Below are 13,024 nucleotides of genomic sequence, written 5' to 3'. Positions count from 1 at the left end.
AAGGGCACTGCTGGAAGGGGCAAGAGGAGGAAAAGGTCTGGAAGCATCTCTGGGTGCCTGGGGAGAGGGTCCCACGGCAGCAGAAATGATCCCCTGGTGCAGCGCTTGCAGCTCGGGAGGTTTAGTACTCTGCCTTCTGGGCAGGTCAAGCTCTGGGTAAACGCTGGGAGTCAAGGGGGTCCTTTGTGTGGTGGGAAACTACCCTGCGAGGCTTCTTTACCAGATGGAGATGTGCGAAAGGGAGCTGTCTCTGTAAATAAACATTGCGCAATACAGCTCGTGCGTTACTGCAGAGATGTATGTGCAGGAAGCAGAGCTGCTGCTTCCCGGGAAACAAAGACGTCCGTAAAATACCAGCGCAGGGACGACTAGTGAAAGGGGAGGAATGGCTGCTGCGTTCATAGCCTTGTGCTCTCCCGTGCTGGGGGAGCGCGGCTGAGGACTGCTGGAGTGAGCCACGGCTCGCGGGGAGTCCCGAGCTGGGAAGGGTCTGGCAGAACAGCCAGTTCACCGAGCTGGCCAGCAGGAAAAGCAGCAGCAGTAAAGCATGCAGAGCATAAACAGTTTGAGGTTTGGGAGTCTGGGCCTGCGGGCTCCCGAGCGGAGGCTGGAAAGCTGTTCAGCTGGAGAGCTTTCTGCTCCAGGGGTGCCTGCAGTGGGTGATATGCTGGGTCGCCTGTCACAGGTGGGTGACCCTACCAGCTCGGAAGGGTGCTGTGAGGACTTTTGCTAGTGGACGTGTTACCCCACCCACTAGGAGAACAGCAAAGCAGAGGAGGAAAACTGCGGCAGCCGGTTAGCTGATGTCGCCGAAGCTGATCTCCAGCACCAAAGGAGTCCTGCAGAGGAAGCTGGCAGCCTGAGAGAGGTGATGAGTGGCTCTGACATCACGGTTCTGCTCGCATGATGTCACTGAAGCTTTGCATGCAGTAGGCAGCTTCTGGTGTTGTGGTGTGGATCTGATAGTTGCTTGGTTTGTTTCTTTTGCTGGTTAGAGTATTATATGCATGGGGAGAGGTGTAAACCTAAAAACCAAGGGCAAATGCTACCCAGATGAGGTCTGGCAAACCTAACCGTCTCTCTGTACTTCTGTGCCTGAGAACAGCCTGAAATCAGTGAGCAAGGGGGGAGCACGTCGCCTTTCAAAGGCATTCTGTATGCAGTATATTTTTTCCTTTTAAAGGTAGAAAGAATGTGCAATTTTTTGTTGCAATACTGCGCTGTCAACCTGTTAAAGTCCAAAGCGGTGGCACAGTCATCCTGTTTCCTGGGATGAGTAGGATTTAGTTTTGGGGGCTGCTGCTCCTGCTGACGGTTCATCTCCGGATCAGATGCCTTTCCAAAACCTGGTCCCATTGGTATCGATGTGACTTACGCTGATCACTGGAAGTACTGATTTGATAGGCAGAAATTTCACATCACTTAGTGGCACTCCGCTGCAGGTAAAATGCGTTACAGCTTGTGAAAAGATCAGCTAAAGCCAATTATAACCTGACTGGCGTGTCCTAGCTCTGAAATCCATAGAAAATCCATAGTCTGTTTTTGCATGAGGAAAACCTCCCTCCTCCTCCTCCATCCGTGTGTCCGATTGGCATAGTTCCCTCTTCTGGAGGGTTGCATTTGTGGTCATTAAGTTGTAATGGTAACAAAAGTTTTGTCTGTGTCTGTCCTTAAAATAGGATTCTACCAGCTAAAGAAATTAGTCTGGGATATTCTAGTAACGGAGGTAAACTTGCCTGGGGAGAAATCTTTTTGTGTGCAGTATTATTGGCTACACTGGCATATTCTGTTGTGGTGTGTGCTCCTCGAAGGGAATTATCTGTGTACCGTTTTGAAGCATAAGAATCCTGACTGATCTCATTCGGTCTATCTGTTCTTGGGCACTGTCAGATGTCCTGGAGAGACGTCCTCAGGAAAACTCTAAAACGAGCCTGTCCAGAAGGGAGCACAACTAGTGACCGGTCTTGCCAGACGCCCTAACCCCCAGATAAAAGGAAGCATAATAAGGACTCCTCTGGAGTCACACTAAAGAAATGCCACTTGCGCACCTTTTTCTGGGTTCTGGAATAAAGATGTTATCGAGGCCTTTGCAGAGCCTTGTACGGCTGGCTAATGGTTCAGTGGCGTGTTTGTGAACCTCTGCTAACCGGGCACCGAACTGGAAAGGGGCCATAAGCTTTCATTTATTACTCAGCGAATTGCAGGTGAGGCTCTGAACTGCAGTTTTTCGGAAAGTACCCTGTGATTTGATTTCTCTGTCCTCCTCTCCAGTCTGATGGATGGTGCTCTCAGCCCTGAGAAGGTCTCTCAGACAAATGACATGCTAGGAGATGTTCTTTCAGTTTGCCGCAGCTCCGGGTTTAAAACTGACAGCATTCCAGTTGCACTTTGATAAAAATACATTGTTAAAATATGCGGTCTGTGTACGGTACACGCTGTACACAGGATGCAGCTAATGTTTGACAAGACACCACAGCATTAATAAAACAGCGAGAAAGTAGGACGTGCTAGCAGTTTTGTCTGCATACTGATGAGGGAACCTTTTCCTGCTTCCTCCTGGCTGTGGCACTTTTTATTGTGAGTTTTGTGGGCCTCCCCGCTGCTGGGAGAGGCGGTCGAACCTTTGGGTGACTAAGCTTTAACTCGGGATTGGTTTTTCCCAAGGCCAGTGGGTTCTGCCATTTTTCAGTCTAGCGTGTTAGCTAGTCACGATCTGGTTCTGAGCTCAGAGCGGTGGCTTAAATCAGCGCCTGCTCTCAAGTTTGTCCCGCTGGAAGGGGGGATGATTCCATCCTGCCTACTCTTCTCTGGTTATAATTTCAGGCAGAAGTTAAATGTCCAGTAATAGTCTTCTGCGCATTTCCGTCTCTCGCTGAACAGATCCAATGTGGAAGCATAAATGGGCATACTGCAGAGCACGTAGGGTGCTCCCTGGGGCTGATGGTTCCTGCAGCAGCCACTGCTCACTCTTACCCGCTGAGACCCTGTGAATAAAAAAGCAACAGATTAAAAAAAAAAAGTCTGAGCCCAAGAAATGAGTGTATTTTTATCTTAATGAAGTTCCTTGTCTTTTTGAAAGGGACTGTATGAAAAGAAATCAAACTGGTCTTGAAGTCACCCAAAGCTTTGCGATTTTGCTTCTTGCTGTAGGAGAACCCATGCTACTTCTGACCCCTGCATCCCCCCAGAGCGGAGGTAAAGAATGTTGTAGCTATAATTGTGTTTGACTTGCTGCCTAGAAGTCTTTAAAATCAAGAGGCGCTGAAGAAGGGCGAGAGTCTTCCTTGGATTCTGATGCTGCCTGCCCTCCGACTCCAGTTCAAGTCCTTCCCGGAGATGCTGACAGTAGCCTGTCTGGCCAGAACAAGGAGGAGTCCGATGGGAAACTCGCTGGGAGTGAACTACTGGGCAAGAAAGATGCTGAGGTGGAAGGTGACAACTCTGCAGCTGACGAGCTGCCGCAGTCTCTGGGGGAAAGGAGCGCAGCAGGGACAGATGTGCCCAGCGGTCCTGGGCGACCTGGAGTTGCATCTCCAGCTGCTGAAGCTGCTGAGGCAGATCAGCTGGCGAGCCTGGCTGCCACTGTTGACACCGTGTCTGTTGATGGAAAGATAGTGAATGAAATGAGGGAAGAAGCAGCAGCTGATCTGAAAACAGACAGCAGGCTGGATGCTGGCAAAGTAAGAGACCTGCCTGCACGGGTTGGGTTCGGTGTGGAAGCTGCTGTGGCTGTTCCCGTTGCTTTGTAAGGCCCTGATTCAGGAACGCTCTTCGAGAACTTCCTCATTTTCTGTTGAGTCGGCGTCAGTGCTTTCGTAGTCAGCAGGGTGTTCCTGGGGGGGCACAAGTGCTCTGAATTCCCAGATCGGCATCTTTAGTATGGAGCTAGGAAATCAGTCCTTTATGCATATGCAAAGCGATGTCCAAAGCAACCGCCAGGCAAAAACCCTGAACTGTGACGCATGTTTCGAGTCTTGGAGGAGAAATAAGTCTCAGCTTTCAGTGCTGCCATCTGTACTAAGCAAGCAGGTTTCATAATGAGGTTCACACCAAGCCCAGCTGTCCGTGCTGCTTTGTTTCTCTCCTTCTGTTGTTTCTCTCAGCTTATGCAGAGATGGGGCAAAAGTGTAAAGTGAGCTGCCAGCTGTGATATTTGCAGCTCTCCGGAAGGATGCGACGGGGAGGCGCGAGGTCGGAGTGGGGAAGGACGGTACCTCGGGGCTGGCTCCAGAGCTGTAGCTCGAGTCCCTCGAGCGTAGTACCTTCCAGTCTGCCCGCTGCTTTTCTAGCACTCTCTGGGAGGAGAACTGGCAAGCAGCTGAGTGCAGCCAGCTGAACCAGGGTATTTGAGTGTGCGGTCTCTGGCAGGAGAACCACCATTACGTGTCACAAGGTGCAGGCGGGTTAACGGCCTGGCCCCTGCAACTGGGGTGCCAGACAGGCGCACGCTGTCCGCTCTTGTTCAGTGTCTTCCAGAAACGTTAATACGTGAGACCTGAAAAACGATCTCTTTCCAATCTAGCTTCCTTCCTGCTGATTTGGATGATTTTTCTAGTTCCATTGATGTGTCATGTCTTTAAGAAATGATAAGCTATAAAACAGCCTGGAAGACACGCTCTGTCCTGAAAAGCTTAAAGTTGAAAGCTTTGCTCTTACAAACACTTACCTGCATGCTTGCTTTACACGTCTAGGTAGTTCTGCTGAAGTCAGCAGGGCTACACGGGTGTTCGCATTGAACAGTTGCAAACCGTTTCACGACGGCTGGGAACATAGGAGTCCTCGCTGCAGTTGGGCATGGCAAGGTGTACTTCTGAAGTCCTTTTAAGATCATGGTACTGTTCTGTGTGGGTTTACCCATTTGTGTGGTGGGCTGGGGAGTTCTCAGAGCTGCAGAGAGCCTTGCAGAAGGACCAGAGGACAGTAAGCAAGTGCCCTTTATCAGGGATATTTGAAGAGCACTTCTCTGCCCTCCCCAGTCCCATCTCCTGCCCTCCTTCCCCAGAACTTTCTCTCTGAGAAGTGGTGTTTTGTGCTTGTCTTGTGGGTCACACCCTTAGTGTCTTTCCCGTGATATTCAATCACCTTTTCTTCCCTATGTCAGAGAGGCCAGATTTGTCTTCCCCGTATCAGTTGTCATCTTGTTGGAAATGCCTAGGTGAAGCCGCAGGGGTAAGACATGTACAGGCTGTAATGCATATCTCCTCTCAGCTTTCAAAGGCATCTGAGACCAGCGACTGTGGGGAGGACTTGCAAGTTTCTAACCGCTCGGACCGTGAGCTGATTCAGCCTATGGTGAGTCACTAAAAGCTCCTTGTCCCTTGGGTGTGGGCTTTGTGTTCCTCTGGGAACATGCAGCCAGTTAATGCTACGCCCGCCTCTTGCAGTCTAACTGCCTGACTCCTTAACTGCTAAGCAATGACCTTACAGCTGGGGCACGGGCCAGCAATGCCATCCTGCGCTTAGCAGGTTCTGTCTGTGGGCGAGGTAATATCCCTGGAAAAGTAGGTCACCTAGAGCTGGGACCGTACTCAGATAATTGCAAAAAGGAAAATAATAAGCAATGTAAAAATTATGCTTTAAGGGACTCAGCAGCTTTTTCAAAGGGGAGTCTGTATGGCCGGGAGACCTGGCTCCTGAAGATCCCAGAGGGAGAACGTGCAGGAGGGTAGCCCTGAGACGGGGGGGAGATGCCCATCAGCATCTCTTCATCTCCACAGGAAAAAGCCATTGCCATCTGCCAGTGGGAGCAGGGGCAGCATGGCCAGCAAATGGCTGAGAATATCATTATTTATCGGTGGTAGTACAAGCCTGTGTGTTGGCAAGTGGCTGCCGCCTCAGACAATGCCTTGCGTAGTGCTCGCTTGTGAGCGTGTGTGCGCACAGACGCATGCGCTCCGTGTGCGCAGCCAAGTGCGAGGACCCCCAGAGACCCTGCCAGGAGGCGGAATGATCTCGGAGAGTGAATAGCTGGTGGGCAACTCGCAGGAGCTGACTTTTAGGAAAAATCTCAGGAAATCTGCAGCAGTATCAGAAATGAGAGCAGTAGAGGCTGGGGAAGATCTTGCTTTGGACGTAGCATGTCACCCCTGCCTGCTGCGGTCGGTGGCACGGAAGCGTGCACTGGTAGTGTGACGGAGCTCGCCGCCCTGCACTCCCACGATGTCCTCCCTGTGCGGCATTGTGGTCCCCTGGCCTCACGGGGAGGGTTTCCTCGGGACCATCAGTGAAGGGAGCCTCTGCGCTGCACGCTCCCGGTGGCCAAGCCCATAGGAAACCCTGATTTACTGAGCACCCCTGTCTGCCGTCATCCCAGCAGGTAGCTCTGCATAAAGCACCTTGCGTGCCTGTGCCTCTGCACCTTGGGAAAGAGAGAGAAAACCCAGCTCGCTGCTGGTGAAGCCCCTGACGGAGCCATCTGTCTGCAGTACAGATATGACCTACGCTTGGATGCGGGCCTGAGTCTTTGTGTAGCCATCTCCTATGTCCTGTAAACCTTTCTAATTGTTCAAATATCTAGTGCTACAACAGACTTGCTGCCAGTGGGATGGTGAGTGTGGATTCCAAGCCGTGTTAGGATTTTGGCGTAATCTGTCGGGATCTCGGGTAAAACCTGTGCACGGTCATAGGACACTGATCCTTTTCTACTTTCTTCTTTAGGACTTGGGTTTCCAGAGTCGGCTTTCTGAGCAGGTACTGGACGTGGGGGTTCTGTCTCCCGTTTTGGACAGCCCCACGTGCGAGGTAGGTGCTATATGTGACCAGGGACTGATCTGTGAATAGGCAGGGTGAAATACTGTATTGCGGTGCACTGATCGCAGGATGATGGTATCGGCGTAAAGGCTTTGCGGAGGCAAACAGAAGCGACGTGTTAAGTGCCCTGCCTAGGGCAGGGCAGGGATTAGAGCAGCATTACTAGTGCATTGCTTTTTCTGCAGAGATGAGGTGCAGGTAGCTACACAAAGAACATACCCTTTGAGTAGAGGGGACTTGTGAGGGGTGCATGCATGCAAGCTCACGCATATGCTTTCCCTGCCCCAATACAAGAGTAGAGAAACGGCTTTCCTGGGGAATGGTGGGAAGCAGAGTCTATTGTACTTTTTTCTTTTGTGAGTATATTTGTCCGTTTCTTTCTTTTAAGCGGATGGAAAGGATTTGTGTAACAGAACACGCTAGCATAAATGGGGAGAAAAGGAGGGTAACTCCCTCTGACAGATTTTGGTATAGGGAAGCTTATTTTTAAGCATTTTGTTGTCTTGCCTGCTTACATGTAGGGGGGAAAATAGGCTCCTTTCAGTGAGTCTGGCGTACGAAGGCGTGCACGTAAGCACGCGCGTGTCTGTGCTTCCTATATCGTGTTAGCCCGGGGCGTAGCTACGATCGGGCAGTTCTGACTGAAGAAGATTGCTGTGCATCCTGAGGTTTGATCCTTGTCTTCTCACACGTTACTGAGTTGGCTTCCTCAGCCCCACGCTGCTATCGAGCCCCCTCAGGTACCTCTCTCCTGCACCGTCTCAGCTCCGCAGCGTGTTGGCTGGAAGAGCGTGCCGCACAGTGCGGCGGAGGGTCGGGCTCCAGCTGGGGTTACTCAGCCTTGCTCTGATTGTAAGTGAGTTGATCAGCTGCGCTGGAGGAGCCCTCGAGTGGCACACTCACCACCTGTCCAGCAGCGAGGAGCAATCCAGTTTGTAAGGTTGTGTCTGGAGAATACACCTGTCCTCTTGTGCCTAATAATGAGCGTAATCAGATGTGAAGGGAAAACAAAACATATGCCTGCTGTGTTCTCCCCCTCTCCCTCTTGCTGCGGCATGATCATTGTGCATACAAATGTCTTGTTGGAGCAGCCACGCTTTGAGTTTATTACAGCCCTGTCTTGAGGAGAGGGGTGGATGTGAAACGGTGCTCCCTGCAGAACTGCAGCTGCTCTCTTGTGGCAGCAGACGGAGGCTAGTCTGAAATGGCTCTGGCTTGTAGGAGTGTCTTTACTTCACGTTGTGAGCTTGCCGTGCTTTGAGTATATTGGAAAAATACTCTGTTTTAAAAAAAGACCACCTCTGTCAGCTACGTGAGCACAGTATTGGAGGGTTTGGGTTAGCGTGTTTTGGCAGGAGCCGTGGTAGCTTGCAGGGGCCATGTGGGCTGCTTCCTGCCAGACCTGGCTTCTCTGCTGGCAGTGGGGAGGCTGCTCCTTTCACCCTTCACTTAACAGGCATTTAAAGTGCTGGCATCCCGCTTTGCTGGCACTGCTGCTGTGCTGAGGGTGACAGTGCTGAGGAGCTGGAAGCAGGCATGCAATCTAAGCTGATGCGTGCTGGAGATGGTGGAGATCCTCCTGCTGAGGTCCCTTGGGAACTGTGCTGTGCAGAGGGAGGAGACGGCCTGGTATCTGTCATCCTGTTTCCCGTGGCCACAAGACTGGCTTGGTATGGTGAGCGTGTGAGATTTCCTCTGTGGGACGCAGCCTGGCATTTAAGCAGGACAGAACATTAAGCTGCTTGCAGTACTGGGACTGCTGGGGATGCTGAGGCAACAGGAGGGGCAAGGCTCTACGGTAACTTCACAGACAAGGCTTAAAATCAGCCCTTGTTCCCTGCAGGCGGGTGCTGTCTTCGCTTTCTCAAGAGAGTCCAGAGATTCCTGCAGCCGGTGATTTCTGGGGAGGGTCTGCCCTCCTGGGAGGGCGTGTTGGGCAGGAGTGCAGCACTGGCCCCACGCGTGGGCTCAGCAGCATTACCCTGTGACTGGTTATCCCTCTTCCCAGGAAGATCTCGTTCTCCATTTGCCTGGCTTCTTTCCTTTCCCAGGCAGCAGTGACGGAGCCTGTTTTGAGCCAGGAAACATTTGCTGAGCTCCTCAGTTCTCAGGAGTTGAAGTCATTATTTACACTGGGGCAGGAGGGAGGCTGGGAGGGGGAGCTGCCTGGGAGAGCTCTGACCAGGCTGATGTGATGGAAGGTGACGGCACTTGCAGGGAGTCCTTCTGCTGTTTGCTCCACTGAACACTTGCTTAAATTACTGCTGTTTTAATTCTGTGTTACTTTGGCCCTGCTCCACGGTACGCTCCCGCTTGGCAAGGGCTGAGCTCACCTGCTGTTTCTGTGGTCCCCAAGAATTTATGAACGGGCTACTCTTCTGGGGACCAGACACCTCCGCAGGGAGGATGAGCCCTTCCTGCTTTGTCATGTCGGGCCGACAGCTTGGAGAGGGAAGTTCTTCCCCCCCCAGGTGAACTGTGCAGTGCACGTTTGTGTGCGCCTGCTGCGGGGGCAGAGGTGCCTGGGAGCTGGCAGGTGGGAAAAGGAGCAGCTGACTATTTCATATCCAAATATTTGCTACTCATATTTCTATGCTATTCATATTTTACTATGTCATAAATAAGCCAACTGAAGTTGCTCAGAGTGTGTTACCACGGGGGCTGGCTTCCTTAGCAGCACCCAGCTGATGTGTTCTGGAGTGAGTAGTCAGAAACGCCTGGGTAGGTGCGGCTGTGCGTATGCTGCTCATCGCAATCTGCCTGCGAACCAGGGGCTGAGGCAGGACCGAGTCCTGTCGTGACTGCGGCCACAGCCAGTATGCCTATCCGTTTGCGTTGTGGCCACGGCACGCTATTTCACTTTTGGGTGTGTGACGTTCCTGTTTGTTTTAGGAGGCTTTTTTGTCCTACGCTTTTCAGGGAGTTTAGTGTTACTTGGATATCCAAGACGATCTTCAGGAAAAAAACCCAAGCTGTGTCCAGAGCGCTGAGTGAAAAAGCGACCTCCAGACCGTAACCTAGCACAACCTGGAGAGCTGAGCTCCCAGGCCTCTCAGTCGTGCTGCTGGAGCCGTTCCTGCGAGGCGTCCCGGTGACGTTTTGAGGCCCTTGGTTGCCTGCAGGAGCGGAGGCCGGCACATCCAGCTGGGCCTGCCGGAGCAGCCTGTGGGTGCTGTTTGTTCAGCGCTGGTGTGCCGGACCAGAGCAGCGCTGCCCTTCAGCAGAGCCACCGTAAGGTCCTGAGAGGCTTTGATGGCGAAGGAGCCAGCAAACTCCACACTGTTTGCTTTTACCTGCAGGCCCAGGAGCTGGGAGAAGAGGAAAAAGACCAAAGCAAAGCCAGTATAGAGGAAGAGCAAAGCAAAAGAACAAAAGCTGCTGAGAGGTATGGTACCAACAGTCAGAGCAACAAAGGAGGTGTAGACAGCTCTAGCTCCGGATGACTTTCCTGTCTTGTCAGCCCCAGCTCTGCTCTGGTCACTGTAACCTGTACAGGCGTCCCCTGTAGAACACCCTGAGACGCTGCGGCTTCTCACAGGGTCTTTCCCACTAAACCTCTCACTTCTCCTGCCACCTCCTTAGTACTGTCCTAACAGATTTCAGCTTTGTTTCAGCTTCCGGCTGGGTAGGCAGCAAAACGGCCTGCCTTTCATTTCCTTGTGACTGCCCCAGATGTAGAGCTGGCTTCTCTTCCCCTTACAGCTAGCTGACTTTTCTCTAAGGCTCTGAAAGTCACGCTCTTGCCAAGACGGTCTGAACCTGTTAAAGTTGTGTGTTGTGCCCTGTGGCGTTTAACCATGGAAGGTCTAGCCGCCGGCCGCTGCCCGATGACAGACCCTTCTGGTTCTGAGGCAGCCCCCAGTCTCGCACTGGTCAGCACTGGTCCTGCTGGGCTGCCAGCCCTTCACTGGGCAGAGCCTGTAGCTGAAGGCTCCCGGGGCCAGCCTGGTGCCTGTTACCGGTGGCAGGAGAGTCCAGCTGCAATGTGAACAGTGCTCTTCCACTTCCTTCCGTAGAGGTGGCCTAGAGCAAGTCGCTGGGTGACCAGGTGTAAGCATTAAGCTATTTTATATCCTGGAATGTGGACAACTCACTGGAGTGCACCAGCTGTTAGCCCAAGAGCAACGCTGGTTTCCAGACCCTTAGTTACTGCGAGGACCAGATTGTCTAGGGGAGCTATTTTCAGGCTGTGCGTGGCAACTTGTTTAAAACAGTTGAAAGGCTGCGCTGAGCGGTGAGCTCCATGCTCTCTTGGGCCCCTCCCCTCCCTCTTCGAGAGCTGCAGCATGTGGCATTTATAGATGAATCGTGTCAAAACTCTTAGCTTCTGCCCAGAGTTACATATACTCTGGGGCACCAGGAAGCTGTTGCCTGTGCCAGGAAAACTTGTGAACAGAAGAAGCTGCAGTCCATCTTAATGACTGGCTGCACGCACCTGGGATTTGCAGCCTTGTTCTTAGAGGAGCTGTTCGTGTGAAGGTCCCCGAAAACGTGTTCTGCCCGCAGGAATTGTCTCCTTATCACTTGGTACCTGCTTCCCAGCTGCGCATCCTCTCTTTCTCTCTGCCTGTAAAGCTAGCTCGTGCTTGCCTTGTCTCTCTTCTCTGTACTTCCAAGATGAAGTGGGACTGTAGATGTAAACATGCCTGCCAATATTTCCGTCTGTAATTTGGACAACAGTGAGAGTATTGCTAATAGGGCTGACTTATCTTGGGGAAATTCTCGAAGACTTGGAGAGAGAGGGGGCTAATCCAGGGAAGGGATTCAGCGTTTTGAGACAGACCCCCATGAAATCCTCAGCTGCCTGTTAGCCTGGCAGGGCTCGAGGTGGTGGGAATGGTTTGGAGCTTTGCTGTGCCTGTGGCAGCCCCACGTTGGACAAACGGGCCCCGTTGGCAGGCATGGCTTGGTGCCCATCTGCGTCAGCTGCACACTGCGTCTTCCCTCTGTCTTGTCTACCTGCGGCAGCCACTAGAATCTGATCTGTGCTAATCTGGTCTTCTGTTACCTTTTTTGTGCTGCAAAGTGAGAGGGATCAAAGTGCTTGTGAAACATCCGAAGAGAAGTGTTTTGCTTTAGAAAATCCCGGTCGGGAGGAGGCCGTGGCCCAGGAGCCGGAGGAGGGATCGCTGGATAGCCTAATCAATCTGGAGGAGCTCGCTGCCCCGCGGAAAGCGTAAGGGCTTCAGTTAAGTCCCCGGTGTTGTAAGCATAACAGCTTTTGTCCTTTTGTTCCCCTTTGTGCTGTTTGAAGTTAGCGTGTGAAGTCGGCACACTAGGAGATGCGGTTTGGTGGGCACAGCAGAGCTCGAAGAGCTCTGTGTGCAAATCCAAGCAGCTGTTTCGCTGGCAAGAGTGCCAAGTGAACAGTCTGTACCGGGGAGGGTGAGAACAGCAGCTCAGCCCTTGGGGCCTGTGGCACAGGACTCCGTGGTATGGAGAAAGAGCTGTTTGCTTTGTACTCGGAAAAGCCTCCTTACCAGTGTCGCTAACAGGGCTGTAAGCGTTCACCCTCCTTTGACAAACGCTTTCACACAGACTCCCGAGTTCATGTGCTGTGAGTGGCGCGGAGATCGGGGGGGGAACAACAAAAACCCAACAAATCACCCCACTTTTACAGTCACTGGGAACATTGGTTGCTTTGCGATAATAAGGTCAGAGCGCAGGACGGCAGAGCTCAGCTTTCCTGCAAAGGCAGTGGTCTGTTGCTGTACTAAATTGATGGTCTTTGCAGATACGTACCCGCAGTTCCACTGCGATAGAAGATCTCAATAGAAGCGATTGTGCTGATTTTGCTTTCTGTGTCAAATGGCAGATCAGCAGATGCAACTGGAAAAAATAGGCAGTGTCTCTCAGGACAAAGTGGTGGAGAAGCAATCTTTGATGCGGAGCCCAGCACAGTATCTCTCTTTATCTATTAGGAATTGTGTTGAGTTGTGTAAATACGTGTGTCGGCTGGATCTCTTTTTAAGCAAGAACTGGGGCGAAAGGAAGAACATGATAGCAAGGTAGAAGTGGCTGAATTGCTTTGCAGAGCAGCCTGATAAAGGACACCTTCTGCAGGCATCTCTGCAGTTGGCCCAGAGCACGTAGCATTATGGGGGAGAGCGAGTGAAGCAAGATTTTTCCAGAACCCAGCTACTCTTTCCTCTGTCTTGCTCTTTTTGCGAATGGCTGCAGAAGTGACCTTTTCTCTTTTGACTCAAGGCTATATTACTGGGGCTGTTATTTCCCTGATTCCTGGTAAAACAGAAGCCCCTCTGCCTTACGCTAG

At 52.0% G+C, this 13,024-nt stretch overlaps 1 protein-coding gene across 4 annotated transcripts in view; it reads left to right on the top strand.

Moving 5' to 3' along the window:
- Positions 1-13,024, top strand: part of CEP164 (centrosomal protein 164) — a 44,247-nt gene that overhangs the window by 13,675 nt on the left and 17,548 nt on the right. For 3 of the 4 annotated variants that reach the window (XM_072884480.1, XM_072884478.1, XM_072884479.1), the window contains exons 9-14: positions 758-868; positions 3,240-3,680; positions 5,209-5,292; positions 6,658-6,741; positions 10,050-10,135; positions 11,777-11,926. In XM_072884480.1, the coding sequence (XP_072740581.1) occupies positions 758-868; positions 3,240-3,680; positions 5,209-5,292; positions 6,658-6,741; positions 10,050-10,135; positions 11,777-11,926 (956 nt within the window). The remainder of the gene's footprint in view (positions 1-757; positions 869-3,239; positions 3,681-5,208; positions 5,293-6,657; positions 6,742-10,049; positions 10,136-11,776; positions 11,927-13,024) is intronic. The other variant, XM_072884481.1, reaches the window with a different exon arrangement.

Source organism: Ciconia boyciana, chromosome 20 (assembly GCF_034638445.1).
Source record: "Ciconia boyciana chromosome 20, ASM3463844v1, whole genome shotgun sequence".
Classification (NCBI taxonomy): Eukaryota; Metazoa; Chordata; class Aves; order Ciconiiformes; family Ciconiidae; genus Ciconia; species Ciconia boyciana.
The sequence above is the reverse complement of the archived record's forward strand: the minus strand, read 5'-3'. Positions and strand labels throughout refer to the sequence as shown.